The sequence below is a fragment of the Theobroma cacao genome, chromosome 5, assembly GCF_053813885.1.
Source record: "Theobroma cacao isolate CCN51 chromosome 5, ASM5381388v1, whole genome shotgun sequence".
In the NCBI taxonomy this organism is placed as follows: domain Eukaryota; kingdom Viridiplantae; phylum Streptophyta; class Magnoliopsida; order Malvales; family Malvaceae; genus Theobroma; species Theobroma cacao.
In genome coordinates, this window is record NC_142643.1 from 30,575,057 (window position 1) to 30,600,840 (window position 25,784).

The 25,784-nt window shown below is 35.2% G+C and overlaps 1 protein-coding gene across 3 annotated transcripts; it reads right to left on the reverse strand.

Moving 5' to 3' along the window:
• Positions 1-5,781: 5,781 nt before the first annotated feature.
• Positions 5,782-25,360, reverse strand: GCT (RNA polymerase II transcription mediator). Of its 3 annotated transcripts, none has more exons than XM_088806279.1 (22): positions 24,905-25,360; positions 23,773-23,846; positions 23,492-23,631; positions 23,284-23,370; positions 22,986-23,073; positions 22,823-22,903; positions 20,113-20,190; positions 19,926-20,005; positions 19,742-19,820; positions 19,269-19,598; positions 18,765-18,824; positions 17,629-17,863; positions 16,657-16,926; positions 14,930-16,300; positions 14,442-14,709; positions 14,213-14,360; positions 12,575-12,662; positions 12,372-12,450; positions 10,903-11,198; positions 8,750-9,854; positions 8,094-8,462; positions 5,782-6,689 (listed from the first exon to the last, which is right to left on the reverse strand). In XM_088806279.1, the coding sequence occupies exons 1-22, from the start codon at positions 24,926-24,928 to the stop codon at positions 6,082-6,084; spliced, it is 5,958 nt and encodes a 1,985-aa protein (XP_088662405.1). In that variant the 5' UTR covers positions 24,929-25,360; the 3' UTR covers positions 5,782-6,081. The 3 variants fall into 3 exon arrangements, with proteins under 3 accessions (XP_088662405.1, XP_017976626.2, XP_088662406.1); XM_018121137.2 differs by having other exon boundaries at positions 23,492-23,640; XM_088806280.1 differs by lacking the exons at positions 23,492-23,631; positions 23,773-23,846; positions 24,905-25,360 and having other exon boundaries at positions 20,175-20,190; positions 23,284-23,336.
• Between the last annotated feature and the right edge of the window lie 424 nt (positions 25,361-25,784).

Consider the following 25,784-nt stretch of genomic DNA (forward strand, 5'->3'; position numbering starts at 1 on the left):
GAATTTTGGAACCAGTTAAGAGTTTCTCGCTACAGCAAGAAGCTTCAGGAAATTTCTCACTGCAGCGAAAACCAGGCTAGTGTAACCCCCCTCTAACCCGAGAGTTTCTCACTATAGCGAGAATGAATCTCGCTGTAGCAAGAAACAGAGCAATTTAGTTAAAAGGGGTATTGTTACATCAAAAAGCCATTTTCTTGCTGAAATGAAAAGCAATTTAGGATCAATTAACAATGCCAACATACAACACAATCACAATTATTTTTATAAACTTTCTATAACATATATACATATATATCTATATACATACATCATCATGCAGACCATCCCTCCACACTCAGCTCATGTGCACTCCCTACTAGCACATAACCGAGTCATCATCAGCTCATGTGCACTCCCATACCGCATATAGCTGGGTCATCATCAGCTCATGTGCACTCCCACACCGCACATAGCTAGGTCATCATTATCACACAATAAGAGCATCCAAAGCATAATATACATATCAATATAATGTGATAACGCATGAACTATTCATATTGCACATTTCACAAGATAGAAACATTTCATCAAGGGCTTGTTCCCCAAGTATTTTTTTTTAAAGCAAAAACAAATGAAACTTTCAAATGATTTATTTAAACATGTAGGCACTTCCCAAAACATTTTGAAATGCAAGTTCACTCACCGGTATTTCTTAAATCTTATATTGACTCCAACTTCCACTAATGCTCCGATTGGAGATGTGGGGTCTCATTGGAACCTTGGTAGCTTTATAATTGAATTCCTTTCCAAATATTTTCAAGCTATTATAGAAGCTCCCTCTTTCTCTCTCTTAAACACCTAGCTAGTGAGAGGAAGTATGGAAGTAAGACTTTTTAAGGGTTTTAAAGTGAGAGAATGAAAGAGCACAAAAGGTTGTATGAAAAAGTGTACAAAAGCATGAAAATTAAAGTTAACTTGAGAGAAGTTATGGAGGTTTCAAAATAAGCTTCCATGAAGGATGAAAGAAACGTGAGATGGGAGGAAGAAGAAGAAGAAGAAGCTGCTAGAAAATGATATTTATAGCTAAAGTTTATCCAAACTCCACTTAAATTACGAAATGCCCTTAACAAGTAGGCTTTGTCTTCCTCTAATCCTTTGTGCAATCTTTTTACTCTTTTGCCATTGAGACAAAGTCCATAATAGTCTAGAAATACTCAAGTTCACGAAAACTTCAAAATTTCAACCTAAGATGAAAAATGACCATTTTGCCCCTACCTTGGAAATCATCATTATTTCTATTTTCTTCATCATTTTATCCTTATTTTCATCATTCATTTATGACTTAGGCCTACTTAGGCCTTAATAATGTTTGAAAGCATAATTTTAGGGGCTCACTAAGGAAATGATGAAATTACCACTAGTCCGTCATATCGCATTTACTTCTAGCTACGAGTCTATAAAGATCAAGGTCTCACGATTTAAGATGAATGGTTTGAAAATTTGTTAAGGTTAGCAAAACACCAAGTAAAGAGAGGTTAAGAGAAGTGAACAAAACACAATATTTATAGTGGTTCAATCCACCTGACCTAAATCCACTACCTTGATCTTCCCAGGATTTTCAATTTAACTTCACTAGATCCAATGGAATTAAAAGCTTTCACTAAACTTTTACAAGGTGAGCTTCTAACCCAAATTCCAACCCTATTACAATAAGTCCTAAGCTTACTCTTTCTTAGACTACCTTTTAGAGTGTCTTACACACTCTAAGTAAACAAAAAATAGAAGATAAAAGGAGGTACAAATGATTAGTTGTACAAACTTCAGCTTAAATACTTTCACAAAGATAAAAGTGGAATACAAGTGTAAAAGAGAACATTTTTGCTCTTCTAAACTCTTGGTAGCTTCTCTTAACCTTTTTTGACCATTAGAGAGGGTTTAAATACTTGGAAAATCAATTTTGACCGTTGGAGACATAAACTAGTCGTTACAAATAGTTTCTAATTGTTATTTTGTCTTTTGGTTCATAAATTCAATTATATTGACAATGCTTCATTAACTGGTTAAAGACAGTCTTTGACTTATAACTAGTTAACTAATTAATAACTTTCCATTTTAAAGCACCTTTAAACACTGTTTTTCATCACTCTTCAACTGATTAGAGTTCTTTTATTTCATCCTTAACTAATTAAAAAGGGCTCCAACCAATTAAGAATTCTTCAACTTTGAATCTCTTGGTTTAGTGCCTTTAGATAGTCAACATCACTTTGAATTTGAGTTTCAACACTTCTAGGTGCTTCACGTTTGAGCTTTAATCAATTAGCCCCTTTGCTTAAACAATTAGCAAGCTTTTGTGTTTCTCTTACGGCACCCTCTTAATCAGTTAAGTCTTATGCTAACTAATTAAGGCTTTTCTATCTTGCTTTTGTATAGCGCTTAGCTTGATGTTAATCAATTAACATTGTTCTATCTTCATTTGGTTCTTTTTTCTTTGCTTCTTTAACTGATTAACTTGTCTTATAATTAAGCAAGCTTTTTGACTTGCTTTCAAATAACAAATATATTAAGGGTTTTAAACTTTGTCTTGCACACTTAAATAAAGTAATTAGACATCAATGAATGGAAATATTTTGCTATCATCAAAAACACATGGAGTCATCATATAAGTGAGAATGTCAATTATATTATGACCCAAGAAGTTCAAACCAAATCAAACAACGCAACAGGAAAAACAGTTGAAGTGTAATATAATTGAAATTCTTAGATTTGATTATGTATATTTAAATTTGGATATAGATTGAATTAGATTAAGATAAGGATTTAAGGGATTATTAATCTATAAATAGGTCCCTAATAACTTTCTGATATAGAGTTATTTAGACTTAATTTTGATTGTAATTTAGCTTAGTTCTTGTAGTAATGCATAAAAATTAGTAGCTTTTATTTAATTATTTTAAGTTAGTTAATTCAAGTGAGTCAATCCAATATTAAGTAATTTTATGATTAATTTGGCATTAATGTGATTTAGATAGGTTGTTATTGATTTGTTTGTACTTTTGTAAGTTTAATGAAGGAAGAATTTTAATGAAAGAACGAGAGCAATTTTGATGTGTAGACTTACACTACACATATTTTGTTTTTTTGACTATAACTATCTCTACAGAACTTCAAATGAGATGAATATTAGACCATTGTAAAGATAAGAGAAAAATCTACAACTTTCATGTTTACCACTTTTCTTAGTTCAGCTTGAAAGGTGGTCAAAAATCTTATCAAAGTTAAAATGCTGCAGTAGTCCTAGAGCAATTATGATCTCTACTAATTAATTGGTCGAGGCAGTGGGTCACATAGTCTGATGAGGAAATCTTGATTGGAATTGACTTCTTTCTTCACCCAACTTGCCCTAACTTCAAAACCCTATAAAAACAACTTTTCAGAGGACTTCTAGGAGAGAATGAAACACTAAATTGAAAGCTAAGAATCAAGCTGCAAATTCATTGAAACTGAAAAGAATTGGAAGGATTCAAGGAGATTTGGTGATCAAGATTACAATTCTTGAGTTTTTTTTATCTTTTTTATTCTCTTATTTTCTTGGTTTTGTTTTTAATGTTTAAACTTTATTTGATAATGATGTATGACTTGATGAGAAACTAATTCATTTATGGTCAAAATACCTAGAAAGTCCCTGTACTAGGGTATTTTCTTCAATTTAGTCACTCTACTCAAAATCGTAACATTTTAGTCCCTTAATTTTGAGAATTGCTACAATTTAGTCCTTATAACATTTTTCGCCAAAATAGACTGTTACGATGCTGACGTGACATCATATGCTGACATGGCATATAAAGGGGGTTTTTTCAATGCTGATGTGGCACTGTCACATCACACTTCAAGGTTGGGTCGATGACATGGCAATGCCACATTACCATCATGATGACATGGCATTGCTAGGTCACCCTATGGGTATGGATTGCCACGTGGCACGTCAAGAGGCTACCACGTGGAGCGTCAAAGAGGTTGCCACCTGGCACATTAGATGCTGACATGTGGCAATTTATTCTTCACAAGAAGCACTTATTAAGAATTGAACCCAAGACCTCTAGGAAATAAAGCAGTATCGTTATCATCACACCTAAACTCTTGCTTTTAATAATATTTTGCTTGAATTTCTTTTCTTCTTTCTTCTTTCTTATTTTTGTCTTTCTTTTCATAAAACTACATCATTTTGGAGCCTTCTTATACTTTCAAAACCCACAACCATAAAAACCCTTTGGAACCTTCTTCTCAAACGACGTAATTTTATAGAAAGAAAGAAGAAAAGAAAAAAATTCAAGCAAGATATTATTAAATATAAAAGTTTAGGTGTGATGGTAAAAACATTGGTTTATTTGTCAAAGGTCCTGGGTTCAAATCTTAACAAGTGCTTCTTTTGAAGAATAAATTGCCACATATCAGCATCTAAGCATGTCACGTGGCAATCCATATCCATAAAGCAATTCCCAAAATTAAGGGACTAAATTGAAGAAAATACCCTAGTATAGGGATTTCCCAAGTATTTTGACCATTCATTTATCTAAGATTATAATTGAACTCAATATGTAATCTGATTTATTTATCTTTCTTTTACTTATATTTGATGGATATAAGTTCTTTATTTTATTCTGTTCTTAATGCTTCTGATTGCCTGATCACCAATTAGATTGAATTAGAAGTCTAGGTTAAACCTTAACGAAGAAGATTTAGGTAGACCTTGAATAGAATAACGTATGATCAAATACACTTAGTTGAGTAGGTGATTTTATTTGCATATAGGGTAGACATACACTTATAAGCCATACGTAGCCAAAATTAGAGTATGAACTTAATGAATCTGTCTTTAATTTAATTTGCATAGATATATAGTAAATTAATTAAGAGATATATTTTTATGAGAAACTCGATAGAGACTTGTAAATAATTTAAGACTCTAGGTTAGCAACTTAATCCATTAAACTAAGTTAAGAAAGAAATATAATAATCAGATGAAATGTTGAGGGACTTCATAATTTTAGGTCTGGTAATCACTAGTAGTTAATAAAATAATTTTGGTTGAGTAAATTTAAAGTAGTTTTAGTTTTTAAATTTTGTTTTTTTGAATTTAAATTTTAGTGTTTGGATAAAATTAAGGTGTGTAATTTTAGTAATTAATAATAATAATTAATTTAATTCTCTGTTATATCGACACTCTACTCATTATTATAATATCTTCGCAATACGTATACTTGCGTTGGTAGAAAATTAAACAACATTCCCTCACTTCATTTGTAAATACACACTTGAATATTTCTTTCCAATTATATTTGATAACAAAAATAAAAGAATTTTAGAATTTCTTCTTCTAACTCTTTAAAATTGATATTTTGGATATTTAAGTTAACTTGACAATTTGAAAGATAAAGTTCCAAGTTCCAATAGCTTTTTGGTTTTTAAAGCATTCATTACTTTAAAATTGAATCACATTTTCAATCCAGAATTGATTAAATGATGATAATTGAGTTTAATCAACTCAAATCGACCGTGAATCAAGTCCAATATAATCAAACTACGTAACTCAGGTGGGGCTTGAATCTTGAGTTTCTTAATCAAGTCAAATTCAAATTTTGATTGCACTCAAGTATTTAATTCATTAATTGATACATGATCTCCGTTTAAAAAGCATGATTCGAATTCCCCCTCCCTCAATTATAAAAAAAAAAAAAAGTATTCAAGGCCTGATTCAACAAAATAATACCCCTAGCACTAGAAATTTAAATGAAAATTTCCCTACACGAAAAGGGCAACAGAGTAAATTGATTTCATTTGGCAAAATTATAGACCACGGAGACAAAATTGAACATCTTTTCTACCAGGGACTGCAATGTTACAATTTATGGATTAGATTGCATAACAGTAACAGCCGTCCTAAGTTAGTTTAATACCATAACTGATAGATCTAACTATTTTTTTTCCTTTTCAGAAATTCACAGCTTGGGACGAATTTGAGACCTCAAATCACACCTACATTTAACATGTTACAATTTATTTTACAGTATGGACATAAACCATGGAGCTTTGTTTTGCTGCTTCTTAAACTTGTGTCTTATCCGGTGGCCGAGAGAGCTCCTTTTCAGCAAAATGGAGCAATCTCCTCAATCTCAAAACCATATCACAGTGGAAGGGCAGTGCAGTTCGCCGCTCCAAGTATCCTGGACTAACTGTCATCCATGACAGAGCATGAAGCTCCGCTGCTACAGACTTCAAAATCAAATGGTTATCAATTTCAAAATCTCTAGCTTCAGAGATCAAAGTCCTTCCTGCCGGCTTTGCAATTCCTCTGATTACTTTATCTTGGCTAACATTATTACCTCCACAATAATCAATGAGACTGACGGAAAGAACTGAAGGCCATTCGTCTTTTGTGTAATTTCTATAGTCTTTCCTCACAGAAGGTACAGCCTTTGAAACCACAAAACCGGTAGAAAGGGGGATGGCAGAGCCCTTGCTGTGTAGAAGATGAGCAAGCGGTGGTGATTCAGCAGTGAGACATATTGGGAGCTGAAGAGGTGTTGGAGGTAGGAAGCGCATGCTAGGTGATGGGATTAACATGTAAGAAGCGGATGTTGAACCCAGAGATTTCACAGGAGTGAACCCTTCTGTGTAGCCTGATTGACCCATACCACTAACACCCTGAGTTCCTGGTGCACAATGAAATGATCTTAGTAAATATATATATATATATACATATAACAAATATGCATAGCATATACATCTCATTTTCACTTTTCTTAGATGTAAAACTGAAACAAAAGAAATGACTCCATATTGTTGACCAGCTTGGAACTTGTGTTTACAGTTTTCCAGTCATGTAATCCTGATTCCTGCTGCAAAGTTCTAACTTCTCCAACGGCTATTTTTCTTCTAAATGGTTAGAATTTGAAAGCTAACTATAAAATGACTAAAAGGGTACATAAACAGTAAGTAGAACATTAGATTGAAGGATTTGTGTCAAACAATTGAAGTATTCAAGTTCATTGAGCTTAAACTCTTCTTGTTGTGAGTTTATTTGAGTTGTATTCTTGTATTGAAATCAGTTGTGATTTTAAGTTGTAAACTTGTGAGCCTCAGTGAGGGAAACACTCTTTGGGATTATAACTTGGGTTTTGAGCTTGTGATGACTCACATTATAAAAAGTTTGAGGAGGCCATTAACCCCACTGGTTTAGTAAAGTTGAGATTCAAATCCTAGGAAAGGGCTGTCAAGGTAGCATATGTAGGTCAATGGGACCAAACCACTATAAATCACTTCCCACCACTGCCCACTTGACAAGATCTTGCACTCTTCAACAAAGAGTCAAATCATGCCCTTTGTAGAAGATGAAGACCAGATCCAACACTATTCTAGTAAATTGGTCTACCCAAATCTAGAACTAAATCTGGCACTGGTCTACTTGACTTCATAATACCAGATCTGGCCTCCATTGAGATCTTGCTAATATTCTCCAAAATACTAGTTGGACTGGCAACAAGTGCATGATCAAATGGCAGCCCATCTCCCGTTCACCGCTTCACTCTAATTTCTCCCCTCTTTTTTATATCCCTCTCCCCTCATTCTTTCCCTCTTTCGTCTATCCTTCCAGCCCATTTCTTCTTTTTTATTTTTTCTTCTTTAGTTTGCCCATAAGTACTAGTTGTCAACAACAGTCAGTAAAATGCTGTCAGCTCTTGCATACAAAGACTCCACATCATGTTTTTCATAATTAAAAATTCACACTTCAGCACCACATCAGCACACTTAATGATTTAGTATTAATGGACTCACCGATTTTCTTTGATTGCAAAGTGCATAACGATAAGACAACTTGAACTGTTGAAATATTATTTGGGAGACTACTGAACATATGACAATTGGACAGGTATCTCCCAAGAATTTAACCAAAAACAACTTAATGAAGTCATGTTGTGCAAAAGATGCTAATCAACTAAGCATCCAAGCTTTCAACTAGAGTACTATGTGTTAAACGGAAAAAAAAAAAAACCATTTAAAGCATCATTTAATATTATTAAAATGATAATTAATCAAAAGAGAGACTAATAGCTCACCAGGAGACAGTGAATCTGCTTGGAACACTAGCTGTAAAGAATGGTCAACTGAAACTGAAACAAAGCTGATACTCTGCACCCACTGAAGCAATCCCCTGCAGCTGTCAACTAATGTATGTCCACCCATAAGCTGTTTTCTTGCAGCAGGTTGTCCTAAACCACCTTTCATGAAACCAGCTTTTGTGTGTGGGCTGTACAAAGGACTCGGTGAGGAAGGCAGAGTTCTATCTTGAATCAAACTCATCTCCTGCTGCTGCAAAGAAGTTCCATTTGTGCTAGTAGGCATGCCATCAGGAACAGATCTGCGCAACTGTAGAGGCCATTTTTTCACCTCAGATCCACCAACTAAATAGATGGCTTTTTGCCACTCTAGTCACAGAGCAAAAGAAAACACAACATCAAGGCCAAGTAAACAGAAGTAAACAAAATGGTGAACTTTAGCATTATGCATCCTTTAAAAATGCTTGCAACTAATAAGCTAACAGATTATAGTTGCAAGAATAAAACAACATAGAAAGAGAAGCATAGTTTATATTGAAGAACGCAGCATGTAACTGTTACAGATAGGCAAAACTGCAACAAGGCTATGGACAATAATTTTCTGACTAAAAGAAAAATAAAATGTAAACTGTCACAGAATGAACAAACTGATATACCTAGGTATTCAAGCTCATAGAAATTTCCAATGCGAGTAATCACAAAGTCTCTAGGCTTGACAACACCAGTATCAGGAGAAGCACATGTCTGAAGTATTTGACAGCCTTGCTGCAGAACTTGTACAAAAAGGCATTGTAGACCTTTCGTGTCCTGTCTACTGCTAATTCCCCCAAATGGGAATATGTCGCAGTCAAGCAATTCCCCCCTTGCATCGGTCCAGATGCATACCAGCCACCGCCAATCTTCTGTCCATCCATAGCAGCAATGTAAGCTTGGAGTCTTGTTATTACCAGAACTAACACCATCAGACTCCGATCCATCCAGCTGAGAGCCTGAGCCAGGATCAATACTTCCTGCTGAATTTGCAGTCTGCATGAAGGCTCCACTACTTTCATCCGATACTGTCTTTGAAGTTTCAGAGGTTGAATTACCAAAAGCTGTCGGTGAAATTCCATGCTCCACAGAACCAGACTCTGCAAGAATAAAAAGTGGTTCAAACATGTAGCAAACTTCATCTTGATAGAAGAAATCCCCATTTCTGTTTGGATCACAACTTAATCCTCCTGCTCTTGACGTTTGCCATGAATTGTCCCAAGCACCACCCCTCAAGCTGGAATCAATTTCACCCTCTCTAGGAAGAGAAGACCCTGGGATTCGAGAACCAACACAATCCTTCCACATTCCTGGAATAGATGTCATAGGAGTCAAGACAGAATGAGGTCTACTAGATAGTGATGATGACAGGCTTACATCATTCGTGGATCCTCGTGAAATTCGCCGAGCTTTGTTGTATATAGTGAAAGCTGTCTCCTTCAGAATGACAAGTTCATTAAAAGGTGGGCTTGTAACCCTAAAAATGGCATCAACTGTCACAATCTGTAGTACCAATTTAGGAACACTAAAGCCTGAAACTACTGGAATATTTGATATCGATGCTTCATCTGCTGCTGCTGAGCTGCTTAATGCCTTCCCCACCTGACTGTACAATACAGATCTCCTTTCTCTATCTGAGGGCAGAATAATTGATCCAATAGCAATAGAAGATTCGACAACTGTTTTTAGGACTGCGGTAGGCTCAGGGAAGGGGCACACCACATATATTACCTAAACACAAGAAACCAACACAATAGGTTTCACAAAATAGAGTGGCCGTAAGCAATAATAAAGCAAGTTTATGAGACAAAAGTCAGATGGTGGATGGTTTAAAACAGTTAAGGTAAGCAGCATAGAACTCTGCTTAAGGGTTGATTTCACATTTAATTAAACAAGTAGTCTTAATTTATAAATTACAAAGTAAGATAATAATAGTATAGAATGTCAACTCCTCAAAAATACAGCTCCCCCTGTCTAAAAATATTGGTCCAACTTAGCATTTTTTGGATGTCCCAATGTGTTAATCCCACTAACTAGAGCAGATAAACTTCTATGTTGAAATTTCTATTATATCCCTAAATTCATAACAAGCTACTCCTAACAAAAAAAAAAATCATTGCAGTCAACATTTTTTTTTAAATTTGGTGCTTTTCAAACATGAATCAACAAATAGAGATGGAAAGTGCATTCTAAATCCTCCCACCAACTTATAGTAACTGGGTAAACTACTTCAACATAACTGAATGCCATGAAAATGTTTGTAAAAGGGGAAAAAGAAGTTGATAACAGGAAAAAACATTCACAATGCATGCACTGTCAAGTAAAGGACAACCAAGCTATGGTCTACTTTAGACAGGAATATATTAGTTGGGAACCTACCATGCTCTAAATAACACGGAATAATGACAAAATTCAGAGAAAACTTTCCAATTGCAGCATCTAATATTGAAGAAGAAACAACATACCTATCTCAGGAACAAAATCATGCACTCCATAAAGAAAGGCACATATTGATTGTAAATGGATCTTGACAATCAGTAAATATAAACCAAAACAGAGTGCACAAAAACATTATACAAGGTAATTGAAATTTATACTTCAGTCTAAAATAATGAATTTCAAACATTCCTTTTCTATAATTAATAAATCACTGGAAGGAAATGAACAGACTTTTCTTTATCCCTTTGTGTTGAAGGGAATATGGTCCAGCCATCAGCAAACAAGTAACATGTACAGAGAACCATTTAAGTAAAAGAACCACATGGAACATTCCACTTACCATGCAAGGGCCGCTTATTCCTTCCTTTTGGTTTGTAGACAAAAATTGGCTAAGTTTCAATGCTTTAAGTGCCTTAGAAAGAGACTTGAGGTAGCAAGCCAGGTCCCATCCATTTGACAGAGAAAGAAAATAATCACTTATTGATCCTAGGAGAGATGCATTACTGCTTTCTATCTTCATTGATTGGGGGCAATCAAGTAGGACAAAGCCAGAAGAAGACCATTTCCCTGAGTCCATCTCCATCTGGTTTCCCAAACTCTGAGGTGAGTGGGTTCCCAGTTTGCATGTCTCATATACTGAGGAAAAATATACAGTGAGACAAACAATCAAATAGAAAACAAAAGGTCAAAGTTTGAATTTAGTTCTTTTACTATTTCAATTCAGCAATTTGAGTCCCTCTACTTTAATTTTAATGAATTTTGTCCTTACAATTTTATTAAAGGTAGATTTAAAGACAATTGACAATTTACCATAAATTTGGATGACATAGCATTCTGGAAATGACATGGCATGATGAGGTGGATTAATATTTTTGCCCATGTGGCAAATATCAGCCCAAAAAACTTATACTTTAATTAAATAATAATTAATATTTCTTAGATTGTAAAAAAAATAATTTTTAAGAATATTTTTATTAAAAATAAAGTTTTTTATGCTAATGTGTGGCACATGGCTAAAAATATTCCGGTTGGCATGCCACATATCAAGAAAAGGCCATGTGGCCAAAGTTAATGGCAGAATTTCAACACCATTATCAGTTGTCCTTAAATCAAGGTTTAATAAATGTATAAAGATTAAATTCATTAAAATTGAGGTAGAGTCAGAAACCGCTGAATTGAAACAGTAAAGAGACTAAATTCAGACTTTGACCAACACAAAAGGTATTAGCTTTTAATTCAAAAATACAAAATGCTAACTAGATGGGAAACAAAAGGTATTAGCAGTCAGCATCAATGTGTTCACTAGAGCTAAATTGATGGAAGTCACAAGCAAGTCATAGGGCTTCTGCCCTTCGATGTCTCAACAAACCCACATTTTGGGTGAAACCACAGCTGTAAGTTCTAAAATTAATAACACTTCAGAAGAAGAGCCGAAAATGATGGCATCCTTGGCAAAAGCTAATTCTATTGAGATCATGGGCAGGGCTCCGGAGACTCAATTCCCTTAGAGACAAAAGGATCAACTTATCCTAAGTAGCATAACAACACTCTTCTGGTATCAACACAACTCCAAAACCATTCATTTCTTCCAATTAAGAATCATGCTGTTAGCTGTCTACACTTCCCCACATAATCCATGTCAGGTTGACAAATCCATACTGAAAGAAACATAAATTTCTTTCCATCTAGGCATGCATAAAAGCACAAAACTACGGCTACTCTGAACTATGTAGCAATAGCCTGAATATTAAGTTCAGAAAAAAAATTCAACCTCAAGAAAATAATAATGCATCAAAATCCCATACTCACCAGTTCCTAGTTGTTGGAAAAAATCAGCAGCGGCAGAAGTAAGGGGATCAATATCTGGGCATATAACAGAATAAATTATCTGCAGTAATTTTTTGAGCCAAAAGTTCAGATTAGTAACAGAAAGCAACTTCTGAAATCACATCAACTGAGAGGCTAAAGGTTATCTTCAATTTTGCCACAGCAAGCCATGTCAAGAATCTTACAGGTTTTGGTAGAGCATATGGCTCAAGAGGAGCCTTTTCCCAAAGCTGCAAAGAGTTTGCTGAAGTTTTAAGCCAATCATCCTGGTACCTGTAATCATTTGCACTCATTTGTTCGTATTTCATAATTTATAGAGCTAACTGCAAAGACTGACTAGTGTGTCAACTTCATTTAATTATAATAAGGCTTACTTTGGTTAACTGCATTTAAGTTCACATGTGATTAACCGTTCAACTTACCAATTGCAAGCCATGTCATGCTGTACATGTAATATATAAGTTAGATGTCTCAACAAATTCAACTGATCTACCCAAATCTTAATTGATCTCTTATTAATAATACATTTCTACACTGTTTATTTCCCTTTCGAAACCTAATTGTATCAACTTAATAGATTGTAAGAGGATTCAAGAGTAGTAGATACTCCACAACTTTCTCTTTCCTGTTTTGTAAATAGAGTTTCATCCAACCACCAGATAGCAAACTTAGCAACTGTCTATAAACTAAATATCCTGCAGCCTTTTGTATACGAAACTAACACTAAGTGCAGATTACATGCAGTCTAAGTCAAAGAGTGACAAACTCAACCTAATATCAAACAATCCAAGGAAAAAGCAAAATCCATATAGGGAAAAGATTATTCACAGTCAATTATAATGTTATTGTCGAAGTTTAAAACCCTAATAAATCTCAACTGAATCTATTTGGCTTAGGGAGAAAGAACACGACTTAGCTATTATGCTCAAGTATATATAAAAGCTCATTTAAAAACTTGATGGTGGCACTGGCATCAAACAAGTTCATAAATAAGCTAATATTAAGCCAAATCCAACCTCTATTTCAAGATTGGCCCAATATCATACCTCCTACCCTAGGTTATTCAAAACTCAAAGGCAAATTAGGAAAGAACAGATGCATGTTAATTCTGGCAAACAAAGTATCCTTTGTTTCTTTTTTATTTTTATTTGGGGGGGGGGGGGGGGGGGGGGGCACAGTGTGTGGGGGAGACCATGACACCGTGAGTTAATACCAACAGATTATATTTTCTTTTTTGTCTTGATACACCCTTCTTCCTTACACCCCAAGTTTTACGTCTTTGCAAATTAAAATATCAAGAACCTACCAGACTCATCTAAGACTCATTACCATTTCCAGGCTAATAGCAATGCAAGAGACTGCTTGAATTGTTAGTAAACATAATGCTAACATTAAAAAGCTAAAATAAAGAAAAAACAATGGCTAAACTTAATTGACTCATTATGATTGTTGAGAATTTCTCAGCACAATAGACCATTTCAAAGGAATTTAAATTTTACAGCATAGGAGCCTCCTTAGATATGAATCCCATTCATACAAATAGTTCAACCATCCAAATGAATTTGTATCAGTATTAATCATCATACTCTTTGTAGAATAAACATATCTTTGGGGTTCTACTCATCATCTTCAGCTGTATGCCAAACAAATTCTCCAATATGAAGCCAGAGGCAGTTTCACCAAAGGGCCTTGCACAGGTAATTTTCTTTCCCAAAAATAAATATTTTTGTTAGGCCATTTGATATTGACTTAAGCAAACTTGGGATTTAAAATCTCATATCTTGATGTTAAAGTTATATTGGTTACAAATGGAGGACACTTACCCAACAAGTATTGCAGGTGATGGGAGAACAAAAAGTGTTGGTCTTAGCCGGGTGCACTGTTGTTGCTCTGACTCAGAACCAGAGATTTCTTGGTTCAGTCTCCTTTGGCTGGTCTCTTCAACTTTACCTCCATCCAATGCACCAGTCACTGAATAAATTGAAAAACCCCTTCAGTATGTCAAATTTCTTCAAAGTCTCACAAATATAGTGTATTAGAATGTAAACATACCTTTAAGGACAGATGACCCACCAACAGAAGTTTGAGATGGACTCATTGCTTCTCCCACAGAGTGAGTTACGGTAGTTGAAGAATCTCGGCACTCATTTGTATTGGACTCAGCAGATGATCCATCAGCAGAGGCTCCAACATCACCTGATTGACCACGGCCTTTGCACCAGTCAGTGACAGACAAAGGACCATCTAAATTGCCAAATGCAGATTTTAAGGCTGATTTGATGTCAGAGTGCAGCAAACTGATTACAGAAGAAGCATGAATCTGAAAGAAAATATTCTCTGCATAAGAATCATTATATAATAAAATGTCAAAGTTTTCTGGTCCATTTAATCCTCACACACATGGTCAGACAGTGAAAATTAAAAGATTTCGATCTTATTTGACATGACAACTATCAGCTACACCACAGGAATTTACTCCTAGGTATAGTATCCATAGATATTAGTGCAATTACAAATCTAGATGCTGAAGAAATGCTCACATTAGCAGAAAGTGGATCTACTAACTCCACACCAGCAATGTCCAAGGAATGGCAAGAAGCCAAAGTCCCTCCGCAACCTGCATGGACCATGGAAGGCCCACAACAAAATCCTCGCCTCCAATGCTCTTGTAATGCAAGCCAACTGTAAGGACCATCACCACAATCTGCATCCAGTACCAAATCAACAAAGGAAGTAGCTTGCTGGACCAGTAACACAATGCCATCCAGAAGCTCCTGAAGCGGTTGCCTTTGCCCATAAGAGAGGATACTATCCTCATTAAATGAATTATGGGTTAAGGATGGGCTGGCTTCAATACTCGGTGAAGCAGCAGGCTTTGAAACTTTTGGAACTCCAACAGTGCGCCATACACCAACAGGAGCATTAAGGTGCCCATCTAGCATTCCTCCATCAATATCACCAGCAATTCTGACAGGTATAGATTCTTTCTTCTTCACCTCATACCTGCTAGATACATTGTCTGTCATACTACTAGGGTCACCAGGAAGATGGTTTAAAACAGACCTTCCTGCAGGCCTACTCAAGCTAATAGTTGCAAGGCTCATGGGAGATAGAAGTATGTGTCGCATCCTCAACATGGAAGCTTGGAACATAGCACATTCCACATCAGTTGCAAGCACAGTCTTCATAGATAAAAGGATATGCTCTTTGCCACATATGCCCTGTGTCATTTTCCTGTCAGCAGATTTAACTGCATTCATTGAATTAAAATTAGCAAACTGAGATGTTCCTGAAACCTCATTCGTAACACTGCTATCATTATGTGTAAGCAATTTCCCATCATATCTCTCTTTCCTGGTCTCCACAGGAGTGTAATATTTCTTGAGTTGGTACGTGGCACTCAAATCATGCCCTCCAGGGTAGGCTTTCAGATTCATAGGCATGCCAGTCTTCTCATCTAATCCATCAAAGCAAGGAGAAGAGGGCGGTGTTGCACCATATATGTAATTGTTTGGGCTTGAATTAGAACTCTCTGCTTTATGAGACTTTGGGAGATATGGTTTTTTGAAAATTGATGACGAATCACTTGCAGGAGTTTCTACTGCTCCATATTCTGTTGCAAATGTCATCAGTGCTTCAGCTTTCATTAAATGATCAAACTCACCGGTAGAAGAAGCTAAAGTGTGGTTCAATGGACCAGATGTGACAGCACTGCTTGTGACCTCTTGACTTTTGCTCAAACACTCCTCTATGGCCACTGGAGGATGTGGAGTAAAGCTATCAAAGGAAGGAAGACATACAGGCAAAAGCATCTGATCTGAAACATCCATTACCCCAGCTGGACTGCTTCCTGCATCTCCACAATCTGGAGCAGCAAACATAATTGCCGACGACTCTGCAGTTCCTGGGGGCTTCACAAAAGAAAGACCATGATGAGATCAATTAAAGCTTAATCATGTCAAGAAAAAAGAGATGTTAACGAAAAGACTCAATGCAGGCTAACACCAGCTGTAACTTCAAATAACACGATAAAAAAGAAGGGGTTAAAAAAAAATACATTCACAAAGTTTACTTGAAATGAACTTTTCGCACTATTCACTTGACATTCACAGCTTGAACCAAATCGCTCAACAAATGTATATGAACTCCAAATATAAAACATTTAAGAATTTCCCTTCTCTATGTTAAGAATTTAAGCTGAAAATGGTACGAATATATAATAAAATGCAGTTTTTCATGATAGAATCTATAGAAATATAAGAATTACCTCCCCAAATGGAAGTACATCATTTTCAAAGAAGTCACCAAAATCTCCAAATTCAGAAAGAAGAGATTGGATATCCATGACAATTCCTCTGTCATCATCATCCCAATCCCAATTAGATCCAATTTGATCATTTCCAACGGCTGTAATGGCTGAATGGTTAACTTCCATGGAACCAATATTAGACTTGTATGCATCTTGAGATGAAGCATTCGTAACTGTAATCGCTTGACCATATGACTCTGTAATCCCAATTCGAGGACGCTTGGAACCCTGCAGAGAAATTTGCACTAGTTATTTCAATGAACCCACAATTATATTAATTTGAAAAGAGTAGAGTTAAGAAAAATGTTACTGACTCTGATTCAAAGAGTCAAAATGGTTTCACATTCAAATGCCATACGGGAGTCTATGTTATTTCCTAAGTAAATGCTCAAAATGTGTGAGGAAAAGGAGCCCATTGCAGTCCAACCATACAAGCAGTGAAAAAGAGATGAAGACATTACCATTCAGGAGAAAAACTAAACCCTACTTTCTGGGCTTCAAGCATGTTGTAATTATAGTCACAGTCAAGTCAGATGAACATTTCAGGAATTTCCGTCCAAACTGATTGGAAAGCAGACGGCGAAAAGAGAAGAGCAGTTATGGCTTTTACTAAACAGACACCATTTACAATTCAAAAAATAAACAAAATAGTCAATTCGAGACCAAGAAACTTAAACAAAGCACATACAACCCTAAGTGTTCAAAAAATGAAGGCACAAACATTTACATGTTTCTGTGTTCCTCTATTTTCTGAGTCGAAAAAGTAAATAATAACACAGGAACATGCAAACATAGCGCTTCTTTGGGTGGATATTATGCTTGCATGGATGATACCCTTCTCCCATTTAAAATTGACACAAGTGTTTGCATTCATCAACAACACATAAAATTTAAGACAAAAGTAACTAGACAAAGTAGATAAAAGAGCACCATTTTTAGGCAATCAATCTCCATCTGATCATTAGAAGATAAGCCTGACTGTCTACATGATGAATCTGCATCTGCCTCAAGGTCACGAGCTCCTGTGGTCACACTATCACTGGAACTACTGCTTATGGAACTTATGCTGCTATTATTACTATTGCTGCTGCTGTTATAACAGTGCTGTGTGTGTATTCCACTGAATTCAACCCAAGATCTTTCCATGGAATCTATATTGCCATCACTGCAAAATTAATAGTAGGATAAACGGGAGAAATGAAGATTCAGGGGACTAAATCTGGATGCTATAATAGTTACATGTTCATGATTTGGTTCACATGTTAGTCATCGTGGACAATGATTCACCTTGACACTAAAATAGTCAGGTCTAAATGTTTGTGAAGAATGCATTTTAGACAGGCATGCCTGCTAGTCCCTTCAAGGAGACCATAGGGAAAATATGCAGCATCCACTGCAATCATCTATCCTATTGCAAGGAAAATTGAAAAGAACTAGAGAATTTACCAGATGCATCCACACAAACAGTCATGTAGAATTAAAATTTTTGTTTTTTAATTGAGTGATATTAAAAAAGGGATAGATCACTCACAATTGTGAGGGTAGCCCTATTTCCACGCACTTTTTCTTCTCCCACGAAAACAAGTCGCATTTCCTGACTTGTGGGTCCTGCCTACCTATTCAAATAATAACTGACATTTGCATCAAGCAGTCATACTGTGCATGGAGATAGGGGCGCCCTGATTGTGATTTTGCCTCCTAAAATAGGAAGCTTCTGGTTGTTTCTTCGATTTGTTCCATTGTGCTAACTTGTTTGTGGCTTACATTTGGGTGTTCTTGAAATTCATATTCAATTTTGCTAGAGCGGATATTAAGGTCCTTCTGTGCTTCTATAATTTTCTACATTTAGAATGGTCATTCCATTGGGTGTTTTTTTTTTTTTTTTTGAAATGTCATTTCATGGGTTGTTTGCAAGGCTTGTTTGCTTGGTTGTGAATTCATTGGCGCACAGTTCTAATGGTTAAATACTTAAATGAACACCAGAAGAAGGAAATGCATGAAAATTGATAAATAAATAAATAAATAAGAGAATAAGAGGGCAGCAAGGAGAGAGAGAGATCACTAACCAATGCCTAAGCAAAGACGAAGCAGCCAACGAAGGTCCTATCCAATTTTGTAACCAGAATCTGCCAGATCACATATTCAGACTCAGCAGATAAAACAGAAAATGGAGCTACAACTCACTTGAGATCAACCAAAACCTCAGCATGAACCTAGAACTACAACAGCATCAGTAACAATTATCTATACCAAAGATCACTCAACTAGGTGGCTATTACCTAAACAAAACCAGATTAAAGCTTCTGCATGTGTGTCACACATAATTTAAGAGATATGAAGAGGAAGGAAAATAGAGGGCATAGAAGTAGTACATCAGTTTCATTAGTTCATCTTTACAAAGACCTTGACCATACATCACTATCAAAATTCTTAAAGGATGCTATGCTTTATATTTGACACAAATACTAGATACCACCTTCTTGAACTAATTGACTTGCCAGTTTTCAATCTAGATCACTGCTAACAAATAAATTTAGGCAGCAAGAAAATACCATTGAATTCAAACATACCTTCTCAAAGAGGATCTCGCAAAGGATGTTTGCAAGACTGGGACAAGCACAGCTTCAGATGGATAGATAAATGTTTTTTCAAGTACAGATAAGAGATCAAGTGATCCCTTCTGATCATCTCTTCCTGCTGCAGAAGCTTCAGTAGGATGATGCTTGGGTAAATTCCTGATATTGGCGTTTGAGTTTAATGCCTTGTCACTTCCAGATTTTGAGCAACCAAGAGTAACTTTAACATAGCAGTTTTGGCCCCATAACTGGCAACCAGAACCTTGAGAAGTATGATATGGTAGACCTATAAAACCATTAAAGGTCCTAATTTTGCCAGAGCCGCTGAAAAAGGAAAAATTTAATAGCAGAAAGAAAATATCAGTCCAAGCACTGTCACCATGGGGAATAAGTAAGTTATATATAAACAAAAGAGGAAACAAATAGTGAAAATAATATAAAATTAATAAATCAAAAACATAGTCCACCTGAAATAGACTTGCTTGACAAGATCATTTGGACTACATCCTGAAAGCCTACCACGCATTCCATGCGGGGAAATTATCACTGTAAAATAACATCAAACAAAAACACAATTAGAAGGTTCTAGAACTTGTGAGCCAACCTTGATATCTTATATGATATGTTGGTTAAGATTCTTTGTACACAAACCAGGAAGCAAGTAACTGGAATTTTTGGAAGAATGCTCTAGAACTTTTTCTATGTCACTAGTTGAAAGTGCTCGGATATGCCTGAAAAGAGAATTAAATAGGTACCAAAAGTATTGTATTACAGGAGATATCATAAAGCAACCCAATGCAAACTGCTTAAAAAAAATAAGATGCTAGGCTTCACGAACTTTGAGGATATTATGGTATGTACAAAAATTGATTCTTGAGTAGCGGCAAAGATGAACTCAACTGTAGGCTGTGCTCTCCTGCAAAACAATAATAAATATTATTCCAAAAGGGGAAAACATAGCCAGCATGTTTCAGCAAAATATAAGTAGGATAATAAGATCGTTTGCTCTAATACCACTTGATGTAGCCAGAAGGTTTAGGGCAATTAGAACTCAACAATTAGAGCTTGAATAAGGTTGAATGTGTTTGAAACAATAGAAAGATAATTGGGTTTTAAAGAAACCTCTTGAATAAAAATTCAAAATAAACAAAGATAATAATAATAATAAGTCCTTGCCTATTTATACTAGTTAAAATAAATCCTAATCAAATAGTAATGCTAATCCTAAATAAAGACTTAAAGTACTAAAATCCTAATAAAGATAGAAAAAGAATTCCAAACTAAATAGAATAAAGATAATAAAATCCTAAACCAACTAAAATACTAAATAAAATAGAATTCTAGATGCACCTACATCAATTCATCTTTCTAAAGACACTTTCCCTCTCTTGGTTTTTATTAGTCACAGCCCCTTTTTCCTCTTTTTGGTGGGGGCAATATTCCTAAGCATGGTGGTGCATTAATAAGAACAGCCCTAGGCAAAGGAGGCATTCTAGGTCATGGTAGAGGCCAAGCAAACATCCTAGGCCTCAAGGACAATGGAGTTAGAGGTGGAACTGTCAGCTTTTAACCAAATTGGGGTGGTGGCACTAGTAATTGCTCAGCAGCATCAGTCCAAAGGCTGATGGTGATGCCACAAACACCAAGGCAATCCATACTAAGCAAAAGATGGCACTAGAAATTATTATTTTGTACCGAAAACATATGGCCAAAAATAACTGTTCAAATCTTGATGCATGGTAGATAAGGTATCTGATGTGGCAACTTATGTGGTCATTTTAACATTAATATAAATAGATATTTTTTTCAATAAAAATTGGCCAAAAATAACCATTCAAATATTGATGCACGGCAGATGAGGTATCTGATGTGGCAACTTATGCAGTTACTTAAACATTTGCTTAATAGCACACTTACCAAGAGCTTGGCTGCTTGCAATCAAATTTTGCGGCATGTGGTTGTTTATATTAAAAGTTCAAGGAGAATTTTAGTCAAAGACTTAAAATTTAGGGACAGTTTGTGTAATTTTGCAAAACTTAATTGTAGTAATAAAGGTTAATAATTACTTGAAAAAAAAATCAACTAAAAATCATATTAATATATAATACCAAAAGCTGAGTTTAATAATAACACAAGGTATGAGGTACCAACTCAAGTGGAATAATTCAAAAAGGGTCTAGTTCACAGGTGCTTTTATAGGCAATTATTAAAATTAATTAAAATACTATTTCAAGAAATGGTTTTTCATTTAATGCACTATTCTCACCAACTTCAAGAGAAGACACACATAAGTTATGAAATTCTTTCTATAAATATCACCTTAATGAGTGCCTTCCCATTCAAAAAAAAATCCAATTAAATAATAAATATATACATAAAAACAAGAATAAATGTCTTCATTCTTATAAATTAGGATATGGGTCCTACATACTTGTAAACTTCATGTAAACTTCTTCTTGAACAATTTTTTCTCTCTTCTAAAATACTATACACATAGTGCTCCAAACTCTTCTCCCTCCTATATCTTCAGATAACAACACTTGAAACTCTAACTTTTTACCTCCTGTAAAATTTGTTTATTTTCATCTGTGTAGTAGGTATGTAGAGGACTAGAGCAAAGATTAAAGGACAACAACATTTAAAGGATTCAACAAAAGGAAAGATTGAATAAATTGATAATTTCAAACAAACAATAAAGATCATAATGGACTTTCTTTTATCAAATAGGATCACAAAGCCAAACTCCTTAGAATTTTGTGTTAATCCATAAGGTCACGAATCTCTATAAGCATAGGGAGTTCTATTCAAGGTCCTATCTATGTAAAGGGATCATCTTCCCAACAATTTGTATTCCAGTTTTAGCACCACGTTCTCCAATCTATAGACCTTCAACTTATGAAAAGAAACTTCCTCCAATAAGGTATAATTATAGCAGAGTGTGTTTACTGTTACATAAATTCACCATCAGTATTTCTTTCAAAAGGAGAAAAAAAATAATGCCAAGCAGAAAATAAAGGCTCTCACAATACAGAACATAAATCTTTTCAAAATTATAAAGTCTGGCTCAGGACTTAAGAAGGGGACCAAAATTGTAAAATCACGTAGAATGAACACAAGAATGCACTAACCATATGTTGCAAAAAGCATGTATCGAGGAATTAGTAGAAACTGAAATATAAATAAGTATGCATAAAACCTGGTCTTCACAAGCAACACAACAAAGCCACACAGGATAACGAAGTAAACAACATCACAAAAATCCCTTTGACTTTTGCATGTTTGTTTTAAGAAAAACAGATGAAACATAAGTAATGCTGGCATAGACAAATCATTGAGGCAGAATGCTTTAAAATGAAATTAAACATTTCAATTGCAAGAGATTCTGATCTTAGCAATAATGATACTAGCATAGCAAGTGTCAAACAAGAAAAGCATTAAATAATTTCTTTTTTTATGTGTTAACAGAGTTGCAATAATCATGGTCTCTACTGCCATCAATATCTACTTGTAAAAATTAAACTACTATCAACCAACAGAAAGGTAAATACCTGAAACATTCTTCAATTTGAGGAGGATGATACTTTGAAAATACATCACCAAATCTCATGTAGGAGAATCCATGAAGTGCCCTATAAATTTAAATATATCCAGGTCAAGACATATCCAATATAACATTACTGCTTCTGGTGTAGGAAATGGATGAAACAAAACCTTTCTATGTGATTCCTTAAAGCCTGAGAAAGGGCAGCAGCAACCTCTTCTGAGTCACCAGGAGCCAACCAAAGTCCAGAAGCGACAACTTCAAAAAAATAAAGAAATAAATAAAATAGTGCAATTCATACAGTCATACAGCATAAACATAAATGCCATGTAGAAAACCAACGAAAGTTAGTATAGAAAGCAGACTGGCCGCTCCTAATCTACAGGTCCCTAATAGACAACTATGTATATGCGTTCAAGTGTGCAAACACATAAAACAAAAAAAAAAAGGTCAATGAATATGAGATACCTCTTAACCTGGACACTGCAGATTGAGCTGATTCCTGGACAGATACATGACGTCCCGGGATGAAAAGCCACAGCTTAATTTTCTCATCTATAAAGCAATTAGGTCGTAAAGGACCATTGGATATGGTACATTAGTATAGTGTATTTTTTTCCTTCAAAGTTAAATCACAGAGAAGTTTGTCGTCAATGACCGCAGTTTGGACCCTAACCTGGATTATGCAGACCTTGAGATGGATCCCATGGCCCAACAAAGGAATTGGTCCATGTACTGAGGAATCCTTCCTTCTGCAGCTGCAGGTGGGATGAGAGAACTAGCAACGTAGCAGCATCTTTCTGCTCTGCTTTTATGCTGTGCAGCCTCAAAAACAAATTATAAATTTCTGATTATTTACATTTTGTAACTCTAAATACAGAATTATCATTTAAACTTCTTAAATGCTCCAAGCAGACTGTAGAAAGATGAGAATAAAAAGATGCCTTGGATTCTAACCTTTTGTCTGGCAGAGAGTTTAAATCAGACTCAACTGGTAGAAACTGGAACCATGATATTTGACTTAGACCTCCCTGCAGAAATGGTCCATGTTATAAAATTAACTTAAGCTGTAGGCACTAGAATTCAAAAAAGTTGGTAACTACCAAATTTAGAACCACTTGACATGTATGCTTACAAAGTCAGGCCAAATCAGCAGAACAATTCAATCCATGTTAAATGAAATATATCAGTCGTGAAAATAGAATTAGTGGACAGGTTCTCATTCTCATCAGAAAAGTTGCACGGCATTTTCAGTGCACAAAATTAAACAACTAAAATAAAATAAAAATAAAAATTGTGCGATCAAATGAATATACTGTTTAGTTTATAAGCACCACAGACAGAAAGCATTCCATCAAGAACCACTCAACCCAAAAGCTTAGCTGTTATGTGAGGGTACAAAAATAATTTTCACTAACAAGCATGGCACAACCCCAATGGAGAAAGCACGGCCAATGTATAGGTCTACCAATAGCTGGTGTCGAATTGAATACTTTAACAGAAAAAAGGTAGCCAAAATTCAAACTTTGGACTATATTGTCAAAGAGACTCTAAAACTTTGTTAAACGTCCAACCTAAAACAAATTGGCAATAGGAAGATAGAGTAACTTTAATACAAGACACTGTCCAAAGACACAAACAAACAAACAGCATATCAAATAGGTAATAAGCCATCTTAGCTCTGATACCTTGTCAAGAACAACTCAAGCGGAAAGCTTAAGCTGTTATGTAAGGGTCCAAAGACAAAGCAGACAAAGACATAGTATATAGAAGGCCTAATCCCTAAAATCTAATGCAAATAGATTCTAAACAAGACAACTGAAAGAACGCTCAAGGCTGAACCATGTTGGACGAAGCGAAAAAAATACATCCTCTGACGTAAAACTTCCCTGATTTCACCAACAACTAAATTAAATAGCATTTTGAACAAAAGAAAATTAAATAGCACTTAAGAAACCCTAATTCTTTAAAGAAACAAGAAAAGAAAAAGCAGAAGCAAAGGCTATGATAATAAGCAGCAGATTAGAAATTACGCAAAGAAACAAAAATATTGAAATAAAAGAGTTTGGTAAAGATAGAAGCGACATACGATTCTAAAAACATTTGTCCACATGACTGGATAATATCTGCGAAGATGCTCTCTCTCTCTCCTGCTGTTGTTCTTCACTTCGACTGCGCAAAAGCGTTCATTGCTAGCTTAATAAATCAACCGCACCGCAATTGATTTTGAGTTTCTTGTCATTTTGCAGTTGAAGACCAGAGACCAAGGGAATAAGCGATCACGGCTTTTAGGGTTTGATGATTAGGCTTTCACCCCTCCTCTCTCTCTCTCTGCGTCAACTTACAACTGAACCCAACTCTCTCAAGGAAAATCTTTAAAAAGAAAATTAGCAAATTATTTAGAAAGAAGGAAGTCGAAAACTAGTGCAAGACTTTGGTTAGAGGGAAAGGACATGGTGGAAGAAAATCAACGAGACGCAAACGAAATGGAAGATGGCAACGGAAAAACCCAATCCATGCTACCATTCGAGCCCGCTCGGATACGTGTTACTATTTTCGCTATAGTTGTAATATTAAAATTTAAATAATTTGAACTGAATGCATAGGAATATTTTATTTTATTAATATGAAAGAGAAAATAATCCTTCTAGCAATTTTAAATTAAATGTTCTACTTTCCTATTTTATTTTAGAACATTTTAAAATCAAAACAAAAAATTTTTTTTCAATATTACCCTTTGATAGAGAGCAAGTTTTGTCCTTAATTGATATTATAGCATGTTTGGTTAGGGGGAATGGCCCTTTATTCTCAAGAAATTTTAATTTTTTTGTTTGATTAAAAAATGGTCTAAAGAATAGCCATTCCTATGGAATGGTTATTCTCCAAAATCCTTTAAAATAAAAAAAAAACTAATACCACCCTCTCCCATGGTATTAGCTATTCCATGATTGAGAAATAAATTTAAAAAT